The 16477-nt window shown below is 31.0% G+C and overlaps 1 protein-coding gene across 1 annotated transcript in view; it reads left to right on the forward strand.

The window, feature by feature from the left end:
* Positions 1–1320: 1320 nt before the first annotated feature.
* LOC114119041 (protein lin-31-like) overlaps positions 1321–16477 on the forward strand; it is a 40576-nt gene continuing 25419 nt past the window's right edge. Inside the window, exons 1-2 of the mRNA XM_050203392.1 lie at positions 1321–2281; positions 9550–10586. Of these exons, the coding sequence (XP_050059349.1) occupies positions 2115–2281; positions 9550–10586 (1204 nt within the window). The 5' untranslated portion in view covers positions 1321–2114. The remainder of the gene's footprint in view (positions 2282–9549; positions 10587–16477) is intronic.

A 16477-nucleotide genomic window follows, 5' to 3' on the forward strand; every position in this document is an offset into this window, starting at 1 on the left:
TATATATATATAATATATTTGTTATGAACAGTACATACAAATATTAAATATGATAATAAACTATAATACATCTGCAACTAGGAGTCATCAATAAATATTTTTGTAGGGCTCAACTTTATACTTTTATAGGAATTTATATAGGAAGTTTTCGGGATCTATATAAATAACTGTAATGTACCTATACGTGTTGTAAAGATAAAGTTAAGTGAAAATTTAAAAATTTAAAAATTAAATCTCATCGAATTCACTAATAAAAACAAATAAATAAAAATAAATTTCCTGTCTGAGAGGGGCTGTATCTATGGATTATAAACAGCGGGTGCTATCCGGTCCATTGTTTGCTTATTATTTCCAGACGGGACTCTGGTCAAAAAATAAATAACAAGTAGGTAAATTCTCATACGGCTAACGTAGAAAAAAATTAAAAATGAAATCAAAACTCAGTCATATCCATACATCTAATTTATTTAAAAAAAAAACAGGAGCTTTATTACAGGAACATCATTGACAAATTTTCAACCAGTGGAATAACACGTAGGTAGGTACGTAGGTAGATTATATAAAAAAAAATTACTCAAATATATGATTTTTTTTTTATATTTCTACTAATAAATACATTTTTTTAAATTTTTTTAACTCTAAAATTTAGCATTATTTTAATACAATTTAATTCGCAACAATACACGTTTTTTTATAAAATTTTTATAATTTACTTAGTTTACACCAACTGCACATTTTCAACCACATCACCTTTTATGTTTTTTGAGACGGTGTCTGTATGAAATGGAAATGAATTTGTGTTGTAAAAAACCACGGAGAACTTTTGAAAATTGACTTTTTTGTAAAACGGGAGCTGCAAAATGGGCTGCGACCGTATTACATATGAAGTTCGTCAACGCTACGCGTGAGTAATACTCTTTATTTACCTATACAAGTACAGGATTCATATAGGTATATTACGCAAGTAACCATATTGTACTCATACATAGCTACGCGCACATTATACCTAATACCAGGTAACCTATATTATATATATAATATTATATTATACCTAGAACCATCGTTATACATATATGATATATGTATATAGTTGCAGTACAAATATTCGTTTTTTACGAAACCGCATATACAAATCCGGGCGGCACGGCGGCGGCGTGTTTTCGCTCAGCTTGCCAAATGTGGGCGTGCACGTCGTATTACAAAATGGCGTACGGACGGCCAACGGGAAGTCGAACGTGGGACCGCCCACGAAGGGGGGGCGTCGTTTTGGACTGCGACGATGACGATGACGGCGGCGGCGGCGACGACGGCTGCAAGCCCAGCACCGGCATAAACCGGTCAGTGTCGATCGCACGCCGTCCTAGCCGCCGCCACCGCGTGACTTTTCACGAATTTCGCCGCGACGTTCCGTACCGCTGTTTTTTTTCTCGTTTATGCGCTGTGCGAAAAGCGTCACTTCTCGCGGTATTCGTTCGATTGTATTTGTTTAAAGGCCCATCCTTTATACGATATTAATTCATCTATGTATAGGTACACATCGGATCTATACGTACGATTCCGTTGTAACTATATATAATATTCATATATTAAACCATACATATATATATAGCGGAAATAAATTATGTGTTGACAATGTAATTGTATATGATTGCACTCATCACATTGTATATCATGATTTTACGTTTATATGCAACTGCAGCGGTGATTTACAATGATACCAATATATAGGTACATGTATAGCAAGTATATAGTACCAGTGTACATAATACATGTATATATAGGTAGAATATTATTATATAGATAATATACGAAATTATAATACATATATCGACGCGACGAGTGCGCGCGACCGAACCGAATCGAAACTGCATCTGCAGTATACTATTACATACCTAGTTTTTTTATACAAAAATCCTTTACCTGTACACGTGCACCGCGTTTATTGATATAATTATTGTATCAGTGAATATTATAATGCGGCCGCCGCCAGCGTCATCGGCGGCGATTCCGACTGCAGTGACTGCGACTCATCCGGACTGCACCGGCGACGATCGCAAACCGCAGCAGCATCATTTGAACACGGCGACCGCGACGACGATGGTCACGTGATCAGGATGCCGCGGCCGTGCAGAGAGACATACGGCGACCAAAAGCCGCCGTACAGTTACATATCGCTGACGGCCATGGCCATATGGAGCGCTCCCGAGAAGAAGCTACCGCTGTCCGACATCTACAAGTTCATCAGCGACCGGTTCCCGTACTACCGGAAAAACACTCAAAGGTCAGTAGTTTTATATATTATTAGTCCTATACCTATGACGCGTATATATTTACCTATTATCTATACCTATTGCACCGATGCATTTGCAGTATAGCTAAGCGTGAGCCGGTCTTAGGCAGGGGTCCCCGCGGGCCTCGCGCTTTTGTATGACTTTTGGGCTTTAGACTTACAAAAAACGGTCTTTACTATAGGCCTCGTCTAAAAAATTTGCCCCAGGCCTCGTTCCACCCTAAGGCTCTGTTGTATAGCTAAGATATAGGTATAGTACCTATACCTACCACCTACATATATAGTAGGTATATATGTATAATATAGGCATCCGTCATGTAGACTTTTTGACACGATAAATCAAGTATAGGTGCCCGCGTATTATATTAAACATATAAATAGGCATTATTATGATATAATAATATGTATATTATATATTTCTACACTTTTAAGTCATGATGATTTATACACGGTGTACCTACGACTTTAATAGTGATTATGCGTTTGTATTCGGTCGTAATAATATATGTACCTATATATACATTATAAACCCCAAAGTCATACACGTGCGCGTGTTGTATATAGGTATCACAAGAATAATATATGTATGTCCAATCTGAAATCAATTTATTTTATTGGGTCACCTAATTTCTGTATTTAACCACCCCTAAAAAAAATGTAGCCCTATCATTATATGTACACCATCTGGTCACTGTTTCAATTTATTTAAAAATAATTATATACTTATATACATATACCTACAAGTCCTATATCTACAAATAATCCTTTCATTAGCGTATACCATATTATCTGAAATATAAATAAAACTTCACAATTAATTATTACTTGGAGCGCACAGATCCGCAAGGGGCACCCAAAATATGCTTAGTGTAACTACATGATTAGTTTAATATTATTTTCAATTTTAATCATACTATGTATACAATTGCAATAGTATTTGTATAAGTATATTATATAGACATTCATCATTTGATTTTGTAGCGCGTATATGGTAATAATATGTTAAATGGATATCCTTTATAATATATTTTTGTTTTGAGGTAGATTTTCGAATATTTAAGAAGGAAACGTTTATTTAAACTTTATTCAATATCAAAATTTTTATATAAATACTAATAGAATTAGAGATAGTGAATTGAAATTATATCATAGTATTTAATATATTATAAAACAATTGTATCTATATTATTCTATATACACATAAGGTATACAATATAAGTATACATTATATTGGTATAGGTATTTATAATAACTCTATAATGCATGATTAGGGGGTATTTAATATTCATAATTTCAATTTTTCGGAAAAAACACTAAACTATATTTTTATAGTTGATTAGTTACTCGTATTATCATGTTTTGCCTTAATTTAACACACACAAGTTGAAAAATTAGTATGTATAAAACTTAAAACAAATAACAATTGTGCTAAGTCATTATTCATTTAGTGGACATAATTGTTTACCAGATGAGGTAGATTGGAAAAAACATGAAATGTATCTATCTTACCTATACCGTATAGCTAACATTACACAGCTATGTACACTATACAGAGCAGAGTACATTGCAATGGTCTTTAACCTATTATTATTGGACTTATGACCCATTTTAATAATTATTTATTTTTATGCGCCTATGTGCCTATATATGTTTAAAAAAAATCTGATTAATAGGTAAATACTATTTTATATATTATGTTTTTGTGAAACTAAACTATAATTTTAATTAATTAATTATTATTATTATTATGGATATGTTCGTTTTATTTGCTTTGTAACTTATAAGGTTGAATAAAACACATTTTTCCTATAATATCTATTATTTATTCTTAATTATTAAAATGATGGATTACTTGCGATTTTCAACTCAATTCTGAAGCTCTCGTTACCCATTGGCCACTATAGTTAAATAAACACGCTGTCGGTATATATACTATATATATAGTATATTATACTTTATAATACTAAATAGGTAATTATCATTTTTTTCTCAATCTTTACCAATATTCAATAAGCTATTATCATTTGTAATTTCATGAAATTCGGAATTTTATTTAACATTGCAATGTCGTTTTTTTTTTTACAACACTGCAAAAATTCGAATGGCACAAATATATAGGCATATAGTTCTTTAAATTTCACACTGCACTCGTTAAACATCATATAACATCAAACTCATAAGAATACATTATTTTAGGACCTGTGGTTTTTCTCATAGTCACTTAAAAAAATGTTTCATATCGCACCATTATACGATGCATAGGTATATATATATTTATATATACCTACCTATTGGCCATTATAATAAAAGCTAACACTAACTATAGTTCTATAATAACGTGACAGTGAACTGCTGTTATTTTTTTTTTTGCGAATGGTGAATACTAGATTTTATACAAAAAATAGTATTGACATTACTATTAATACTTTAAAGTTATATGGTTACATTATTATAATGTACTTCTATGTGTTGAAAGTTGATAAATATGATTATATATATATAATTATTTTTCTGTTTATTGGTACTTAGCAGTTAGCATATATATGTATATTATACTGAATAGTGTTTATAGGTATAGGTAATATATAGGCATAAACACGTGCAATTTGAGCACGGTAGGTTCGTTCGACGTTGGTGCGGTCACCCATCCAAGTTGACGGCGAGCGCACCTATTCGTGTGGAACGAATTGATCGCCGCGTGACAACAGAAAAATATAATATGTGTATCTGCTTATTGTGTATTATAATACTTACGTAAATTTCATCCTATAATATATATATACATTATATAAAGATACATAATGGGTTAGGTTAGGTACACTGCATCACAATAGATATATATATAATATGTTTACACGAATTTAGTAGAAATTATATAATTTTCAAAATAAATCGTGTCTAAATCTATGTATATATGCAGATATGTAAGCGTTATTATGTTATACATATTATATAGGTATATAATATATATATATAAGTTTAAGTATTTCTATATTTTATAAACAAGTTCCATAAATCTTTTTTTGACTACATGAAAGTATAAATCAGTATGGATTTTGAATAGGCGGTATATTATAGGGATCTTCATTTTTTTATCAATGTCTTAAAGTTCGCGAGCGGAAAACGTAATACAAGCTTCCTTTTAAGTTATTTTTAATTAATTTAAAATTAACAAATAATAATGGGTACACATTATAATATTTATATATATAATATATATATATTATATATGTTTATATAATTATGTATCTACAATATTGTTTAGGTATTTAAGAATTTTCGCTCGAAATTTTAAATTTTAATGTATATACCTAATTCAGAAATCAACTACCATGGGGGAGTGAGAATCACAGGCCCTGTATATGTAGCATTACCGCATGTTATGACAACGTAAACGTAACTATTTATACTTATGCATAATTTCGTCTATTAAATAGAGGTACTATATTATATTTAATTATAATAGTGTTTCTCTATTGCAGTGAGTGGGTAAAGATGTCCTTCATTTGTCTATATGAGAAGGAACTTAGTAAATTCTTCATAAAAATGTATATAATATAAATTTATTGACATTATAAAACATTGTCTTTAGTCTTAACATTATACAATCTATACTTAATAGTTTAATGTTCATAAATATTATACTATAATGATAATAAATTGCAGATATTTAAAATCAATATTTATCGTATATAATTATAACTTTAAATATGCATAGAAATTGGAATACATTATACGTCAGAATGCAAGTGACTTATTTAATATACAAATCACATCATATTTGTATAGCTATAAATGTCAATTATTATTAAATATTAATATACCTACTGTCGTAGGTAGGTATTATATGCTCCAGTCTCCAGTTTAGATATTGGTATACAAACAACATATTTTAATTTAATAGGTAGGTACTTCAATGCTAAATAATAAGGAATTTTTAAATTTATTGTCTATCTCATTTATTAAATATGTAGAACATTACATATTATGTATAGTAGATATTCATGATTATATAGGTCCTATATTTTGTAAGCCACCTACATACATTTTAAAAACTATAAATAAAAATGTGTGTATAATATTATATATTAAATCAGGATAGTGGTTTGATTATACACTTAAAATTAAGATGATTCTATACAATTAGATAAATTCACTATAATATGTTTATAATCTAAAATATATTATATATATATGTACCTACTATATATAAGATATGTTAGTTATACATATACTTTATGTTATATAATAACTAATAAGATTATTTAGAACATATAAAATTTAGGTAATTGTTACATGCCGTGTAATAATATAATTTAATAAAAAAATTTTTTCTATGTGTGTGTATAAACATTTTGATGATTGGGTCTATGTATTTTTATGTACCTGCAGTCTGCACTCTATATGAAAAATTTAATAAAAGAAAGTTTATTTGATCACAAATGACATATCTAATATTTTTTTGATAATAATCTAAATAATCTTAAATACATACACATCACATATGGGCATGACGTAGGTACCTACTACCTATATGTCTTTATAATATAAATATGTAATGTGCAATGTGCATTCACTATCCTCTAGGAAACATATGAAATGAGGTAGCTAGGTAGGTAAGATATTACCTATTTGAAAAACAAGTTTTTACATAATTATAAAATATTATAACATTAAATATACCCACTATATAATTGATAGAAGTTGTTTTTTTAAAATCTTAATTAAATTATATTATACAATAATTTTTATTGATTATAATTTATATTACATAAGAATTACAAGTAGCAGACATTGGTTTGTTTGAATAATCTATTTTATATACGCTGTAAAATGGTTTTATTACAAAAATTTTACTTTGGTATAGATTATATTGTAATATACTATAATTAGTGTTTTAATGTAGGTATGAAATCCGTCAATTTCAATTATATTTTAACCTGACTTTAACCTACAGTTCTGCCAGGTTTTATCAATGCAAATATTCAGATGTATATAGTGTGTACTGTGTATACTGTATATAGGTATAGGTACATATAATATATATTATATTTATTAGTTATATTTTCATTCTTCGAACTTATAATATGTATAGTCTTATCTACTCGAAAAACACCATACGTGGCATATTCGAAAAGTAAGAATCGTTTCGTCATAAAAAAAATTATAATCATAATCTGCTGTGACTTAGTAACACGTAGAATTTGCAGTAGTTTCTTATGAGTACCTATAATTTAACTATATATAAATTGATAACATTTACAAAAAATGAAAAAATAGGTAATTTACATAGAAACTATTATGCGAACAAAATAACAAAATAGATAAATTCTAAAACCTAGACTCGTGTTAAATATATATATGTATTAATTATTAAGAACTACCAAAACTAATTATTTTATAAAAAATTATGAAATAAAATTTCTAACCCTATACCCGGTCATCTTCAGAAGGTCTTCAGAAATGGTAACACACAATACATTTAGATCAATTTCCTATCCAAAAGACAAGCATGGATCCACTTCATACTCGTTATACATAATAACTAGCCTTTTTTGTTTTTTGGACTGTTCACGCACAGTAAGTGAGGCGCTCCGTTAGGAAATCGCTGTAGAAACTTTGTTTAAAACGGTCTCTATATCCGCTTTCTAGGATTAGATTTTTACAGAAATATTCGTATAATTAGCCATTAATCATTATTAATTACTCATTACTATAACATTATAATTAAGTTAAAAAAGTTCTTGCAATTATATTTTTGTCAAGATCAAAATATAATAAAAATATGGGTAAGTGAGTGCCTCTTCGCTGTACATTATAGGTTTGTTGAATTTGAATTCAATGACATGCATAATAATACTTAGTACTTGTATATTGTTGAAATTGCATTTAATCTCGATTAAATTTAATATACAATTAGTACACGCATGCACTGCATTTCTGATAAAAAAAACATATACATTGAACTTATTGTTGCAAATTATTTTAGGTCAAATTATTTTCACGTTATTTATCGATTACGTCCAATCGTAATCAAGTTAGTTAAAAAATGATGATTATCATAAAAAAATCTCTGTGTTCTAATATAGATATAAGATATATTATTAGACTTAAATACATTTTCTATTTGTTATCAAAAACACTACATAGTATAAAGGTTAAGAATAAATATTATATCAATATTTCCCCTGATCTTTTATTTGCAATAGGTATGTATAATAACTAATAAGTTTTATGCATTTTTATTGTTGGTATTTCACGTGATATAGGTACATAATACGATTATAATGAAAAAAATCAATTTGCCCTTCAAATATATCTCGTACCTATGGGATATAATAGAAATAATAAATTGCTTATTGGCCAGTTTTGTTTTATAATACAATCAATATTTGCTCATGTATTATTATATGTACATAGTTTTATGTTTCAATAACAACTTTGATATTAAAATTATTACATGAAATGGCGGAATTAATTAATATAAAGTTGGATTGTAAATTTTTGCATACTTTGTTAAATTTTATAAAAATAGACATAACCGACAAATGTATAAGAATTTTCAACGATAAATTATTAATATCATATTTAAAATACACGCGTGATTGTCCATTACCATGAACGATCGATGACCATATAACTGCTGTAGGTACAGTATACCCAAATCGCCTATTTTTTCCAAACGACTAGTTATTAGATCACTAAAATTCACACCACACAAAAAAATAATACTATTATATGTGACAATACATAGTAATCTTATAATTTTTAACCATCTGACCCTACTTCACACAATTACACAATATGTATAGGTTGTCTCGCCGATGAAGAATCATAATTCTTTTTTTTATTTTAGTCTCGCAGGGACATAGCTACAAGTAATTCACTTTTTAATTTAATTTGATGTTTTGGTAAATAAGTTTAAAAAAATAATTTTTTATTTAATACTGTTTTCAAAAAATTTAAGATACTTCGAAAAATATTTTGTTTTATTTAATACCATAATGTAGTGATATCAAAAATCTGGGCCGCGGGGCTCACGAGGTCGGCGAACGCTTTCAGTACGACTCGCGCTACATTGTGTATACTCAAAACTAAAAAAGTAAATGTTTACCAAAACATTAAATCAAACTAAAATATGAAATACTCTCGTAGTCCTCGTGTCTGCGAGTGTTTGAAATGACGAGATTATATTTAAGGAATATACATAAGCTACGCACACACAATAAAATATACTAAAACGCCACTTATTGTTTCAGGTGGCAAAACTCGCTGCGACACAACCTGTCGTTCAACGACTGTTTCATGAAGATTCCCCGGCGACCTAACCAGCCGGGCAAGGGCGCGTACTGGACCCTGCACCCCGACGCCCTGGACATGTTCGAGAACGGATCGTTCCTGCGGCGCCGCAAGCGGTTCAAACTTCCGGCCGCCGACCGGGCGCTGTTGGAGGCTACGTTCGGCCGGCCGTCGTCGTCGTCCACCGCCGGCGCCGGTGACTTTGACACCGATTCGCCGCCGCTGCGGCCGTTGCCGATCGGTTTCCAGCGGCCGCCGGCACTTCCGCCGTACCGGAACAACAACAATGTCGTCGTCATGTCGTCGTCGGACGGGGCGACGTCGCCGATCGGCACCGAACAGTCGCTGTCGCCGCCGTCGATGATGCACCACACTGCCATCGGCGGCACCGGCGGCGCGGCCTTCGCGACGGCCACTCCGATGGGCAACCATCACCTACTGCACCGGCAGCACAAGCCCAAACCGTTCACCATCGAGAGCATCATCGCCCCGGGAGGCGACTGCAGACGTCACTCGTCCGACGACGATGCGGCGGCGCCACCGACGGCCGATGTCCCTCCGCCGCCGCCACCGCAGCCATCGTCGTCGTCTCCTACGCCTCCGCCGTCGACCCCTACGCCGCCGCCGCCGTCGCGGACCGAACGTCCTCATCGCCGATATCCGCCGCCGGTGAGTCTGCTACCGTCGCAGCCGCATCACCTAGCCGACCATCACCCGTCGCAGCAGTTCCTCCACGGTGCGGCCCACCATCACCACAACGGCGCCGCCGCCGGAAACGGATACGCGGAACTGTACGCGTATTTGATCCAACAACAGTCGTTCGCCGTGGCCGCCGCCGCGGCCGCTTCCAGCATATTCCCGGGACCGTCGGCGCCCCTGCCGCCGTTCCACTACATGCCCCACCATCACGTGACCAACGCCGCCGCCGCCGCTGCCGCGGCCACAGTCTTGCCGCCGTTCCCGCAGCTGGCCAACTTCTCAAACCTACACGACTGTGGTACGGCAAGTGTAATTTATAATATAATATATAGTTAAACACGGGCGCCCTTTAGGGGGAGGGGCGAGATGGGGCACTTGCCCGCTCCTGGGCAAAAAAAATTATCAACTCGAATATGCGGTTTCATAAATATGACACGTTTATATGTGAAAATAACTTACAATCTTTTATTTAAGAATTTTTCATTTTGACCTCCCCCCCTGAAATTTTACGTATGGGTGCCCGTCTCGTTATATATGGTTTTATGCGCGATCAACACGCTTGCTCGACAATCTCGTCTAAAACTCAGTAGCATGTCGGAATACCGACGACGATAGGATAATAAGGACTTACGGATAATACGCGTTTTATTCTTACTTTACTCCAAATGCTCGCCATACGTATGCTCAAGTTTGTTGCTTATTGACAATATAGTACACTATACTTGAAATGTACGTATGTCGCACTAAAACAATGTTTAAAACGATTATATTTCACCGAAAGTTTTATGACCAAACAAATTGACATAATCTATAGCTATGTAAATTTTAGGTATTTCCAATTTTTATAAACAATATCGATTAATACATAACATACAGAGACTTATGAACTTTATAAAAGTATGAAACTGCAGCAGTCAGTCTATTTTAACAAGGAATGACTTTTGAATAATTTTTATGAGTAGGTGATTATAATATTTATGCGTCTTACCTTGACGGCCCATACTAAGGCGCGATATTCTCGAGTAACAGGTGGTCCGTCGATTCGGAAGTGACTATAGTTTCGCTATTGGAACAACCCGTTGCATAGGTACCATTTTATATTCGTAGCTATTAAACCCGGAACTTATACGTGAAAACGGTTGGTTGTACGTATATCGCTAGGTTCGTGGACGGAATTTTAACGCTATACACTTAAAAACGTCTATACGAAAAACGAAAAAAATTATACTCAAAATTTCGATTAATAGATATATATAAACTCGTATTATTATTTATTTCATATTTTTAAATGAAATACTCGACGATATTGTATAATAACACTGCATATTTTTTCACTTTTACACCCATAGGTAATAGCTTTGATGCAGTTTGGTTATGTTATATTATGTGTATATAATTAATTTAAACGTGTTTAAGCGTTTTCGGCCGACGATTTTTTATTATTATTATTATACTCTTTTTTTTCTTTCCTTTATACTTCTTCTAAATGATTCATAACCGTTGAACCCATTGTCCACGTTATAAACGTGTAACGAGCCCACTATTATGTAATATAGGCATTATAGTGTACACAAACGTACACGCATATACTCGCTTACACAAAATTTCGTGTTATAGTTATTGTTGCATGTGTTGTACACGTCGTGTAATGCTTCATAAAATATTATGCATTGTTTGGAAAACTAATATTAATACGATGTGCTTAAATTATCATTACATATTGTGTGCGTATGAATATAATATGATGTAGGTAATGATATGTGTGTATTGTGTATATTACTACGATACAAATATACTTTATGGTGTTTTGTTTTCTATTCCGTCAAATTATATTATATTTTTACAAAACACGACCGTCGTAACTGCTGTACACGAAAAAACATAAAAAAAAACACACGTAATCGTATAAATTTCGTTTTGATATTATACATAGTTAGTAGGTGTCGCACACAAACGATATCTCGTTCTTTGGACGCCTTGTTTACGTTTAATTTAATACCTACTTCATAATATTATATTATCATTATGCACTTGTATATTACATTAGAATCTACTTAAATGGATATGCACGCACACATGACCCAACAATAACAAGTAATAATATTTTACCACCGAGCCGACAAGCACTGAGAAGTACAAACTCACATGGGGTCCATATAATCATTGATCAAATAAGTAATAGTATAATACTATATATATTATAATAATAGAACCTATTATTTAATCAATGATATAATATTATACATGCACCTGGATATCCAGTCGTGTATTGTTGTAATCCTGTAGATGTTATAAATTTAGAATCCGATGTATGGTATATATATATACTATATAGGTACATTTAATAGATGTAAAAGTTCGTTCTCTGCTATAGAAGTATTATTGTTTAAAATAACCTGCCCTTATACAAACTTGAATATCAGCTGTCGTTTGTGTAACTTTTAGATGTGAGTATACAACTTATATTAAATAAACGTGACGAAATTATAGGTTAATTCGTAATTTGTAAATGTTTAAAGTTCACATTATACGTTTATCACAGAATAATTGTTATTGTGTGGTCATACAGAATGAGTGTAATACCCAAAGGTCAAAATCTAAAATAAATATTTTTTACAAAATTTTTACCCATCAAATTAATAATAATAATTTCAATATTGTATTATTTCATTTTCGCCGACTCGGTTCAAAAGTGGTAATAAAAGTAATTCTATTTCAACTCGTCCCTCGATGATATTTGTATACCTGTATGTATATAGTGGGAACTTACTGTTCGTGTTCAATAATATCGACTTAAAATTCACGTTCCACGCAAAGGTGGTTTATAGCTTACTATAATTTCGCCACTGGGGACAGCAGCGATGAGGGTACGCGGCTCGGTATAAAAATAATAAGTGACTTCTCGAAGGGCATTGCTGCGCGTACTTCCAAACTTATTTTCGAGGGCGTTCTTAGAGCTAGTATGAGTGATTTGATGTAATAAAAAAAAAAACGACAAGCAACTAGAGTGCCTGAGAGGGTGTAAAATATGTATATAGATATTATACTCGCGTATACAAAAAAATCCTCCGTGAATTGCGTGACTATAAACTTGATAAAACAATTCGGATCACGTTTTTTTTATATAATCTATTATACTCTATAAGTACTACTAAATATACATATTACATACGTACTTATTATATATTATTAGTTCGTGCGAGATGTTAAATCATATATGTTAAAAAGTACATAACATTAAATTCATATTATGTATGATTTTTTTTAAGTTTTATATTATTTATTAAATAGTAGGTACACTAAATAGAATTTAATTAAGAAAGATAATTATTTCATATACACAGAAAGTGTGCCAAAAAAAAAAAAGTTTATTATTCTAATATTCTTAAATTTCACGTTAAATATTAAATCGATTATTACATAAAACACTATTTCGTTTGAATTAAATTCAAACCTATATCTATAATATAATACTGATAATTTAATTGCATATGATTTGGCAACCATCGTATTATTATTATTTTAATTATCATCAGGTACTGGTCGAGTGATTTTCCGCATCAGACCAATTACTACTCGAGCGCATATACTATTATAATACATATTAAATTAGGTATATTTTGTAGTTAATAGTAGTGCTGTATTGTGTAGGTATAATTGTCTACGGGTTTTTGTCTTCTGCTACCATATTATACTGTTTATACCAATATTTGCTCGCTATATAGTTTTATTTTCATGTTGGAATTAAACAAATATCATTTATGAGTGTGGTGTGTAATACATACATATAGGTAATATCATTATTATATAGGTAGGTAGGTAGTTAGCAATGACAAGAAACAAAATAATAATTTATCAAATCCATAATAACAACTGTTTGATATTGATGCATGCGACGTGTGGGACTTTCATGTTGCGTTAGCTTTTTTCGCATAATGCGACTATATAGGTACACACAAACACGCGCGCGTACGCGTACGAGAGTTATATACATATAAGTTATAAACCTGCTCATGGATAATGTAAAAAAATCAATAAGAAGATTAATTGCCTGTTTACGTTTGCACACGATAGGTCGTTTTTTAAAACACACAGTTAAGACAATATACCGACTTGTATACCTATGTATATATTATTATACTTCGCTCGTGTTGAATATTATACTATATGTCTATATATATAAAATATGATACAGAAAACGATTTAGTGAATTTGTGAATAGTAATTATTTGAAGGTCAAATGAAGGATTTATATCTTGCTGTGATTTAATTAATTTCCACAATATATATGTATAAATATACGTGAGTTTATATATTATATACGCATACATATTAGGTATGTATCTGTATAAAACTTTTTAAAACAAATATAGAAAGGGTAATTTTACTTTTAGAATGTAAACTGCAATTATTATTTTATACTTTGAGAAATAATATTAGTAATATTAGTAGGTATATTCAAACTATTTAGTTTAAAGTAAATTGACGATACAACATGTGTGTGTGTGTGTGTTTATGTAAATGACATATGGCATTTTTTACACTAACATCGCGCGTTTAAAACTTTTGGTTTTAAAATCGATTCCAGTGTTTTATATTTCTTAATGTTCTTTGATATTTAATAAGTAAAAACGTAATTAATTTATACAGTGCACAAAATATATAATATAGGTGTAGTTACGTGTGAGTGAATGACCGGTTATCGCTAATTTTATACTTTTATTTTATTGTTTTATATTTTTATTTAAAATATTACCGATTATTATTAATCCGCTAAACGCACACATTGTTATCTCGGCGTAAAAGGGGTTGGAATCAATAATAATATAATATATTATAACGATACTCTAAAGGTGAAAAATGATGTTTATAGGCACATATCCACTTATAAGTTCTTACGAGATTAAGATCATCAGATCTAACGTCAGTTTTGTGGTGTAAAAAAAAGCAGATGTTTTATTTAATAATAAAGGTGTCGGACGCATTACGCGCGAACGACTACACACTACTATCATATTATATTATTATAATACATATTATTTAGATACATATAAACCCAAAATACTTATTATACGCACCTGGAGCCCGGTGTTGATTTTCTTCCGTATACTACAGTACCCATACCTATATACGTACAACTGGCTTCCGGAGGGGGTAACGGCAAGTATAAAATCTTAGTGCTGAAGTAAACGTGTAATTAATTGATAATCATCTTTTGGGTTTACACTTTTTTTGTTATTATTACTTACGTACCTATATTACATAATACCTTTTTATACTGCACACATATATAATATAATAAAATACAATAATATAATTGATATTAGTTTTACCATTGGTGTACGTGGAAGGCACAACAAAAAGTACACACATTCAAGGTTGTGTTTGTATTGTTCATATTGTAGTGGAATCAGTATGGAAAACACAGATTGTCAACAAAAACTATGATTTTTTTTTTTTTTTTTTGTCACCTATAGAATTGGTTTATTTCATTTAAACATTTGTAATATAGATATAGGTATCTACTGAATGAAAAATAAATTATAAATAACGTTCACTTTGTTAAGAAACTTAATCTTATTATATAACTTAATATTATTGGTATTCGCAACTGTCAACTAATTATGGGGATTAAAATATAATAAAAAAAAAAAACTATTCAAATTTAAATTTATGAACTGAGAAAAGTATTTTTTAACAAAAATAATACTCGATAATATATTATATATTATATTTTATACATTAAGGTATATTATGTTGAAACTAGCTTTGACAATAATAGTAATAAAAATAATATTTTCTTTATTACGGAAATAAAACCCAATTAGGTACAGGTTTTTATTTTGTTTTAATAATATACAATACATTTTAGTTTCAACATTTTATTTCCTAGAAACATATTTTATCTAGTTTTATTATGTGTAGAGTTAGGCACTCCACGTTCTAATAATGGACCAATTAAAAAAATAAGTTTTAACCATATACAGAGTAAGCTAAGTCCTATGTATAGTAGGAGTACCTACCTATACTTAAACTATTCTAATTTGTATAAGTAATATCTAATGAAAATTAAATAATTATTATTAATTTTTACTTAGATATACTCTATGCTTATATATAAACGAACTTACATATTGCTAAATACGTAGGTAAAAATAAATTATTAAAAGAATAAAAAATTTTTTACTA

This window comes from Aphis gossypii, chromosome 3, assembly GCF_020184175.1.
Source record: "Aphis gossypii isolate Hap1 chromosome 3, ASM2018417v2, whole genome shotgun sequence".
Classification (NCBI taxonomy): Eukaryota; Metazoa; Arthropoda; class Insecta; order Hemiptera; family Aphididae; genus Aphis; species Aphis gossypii.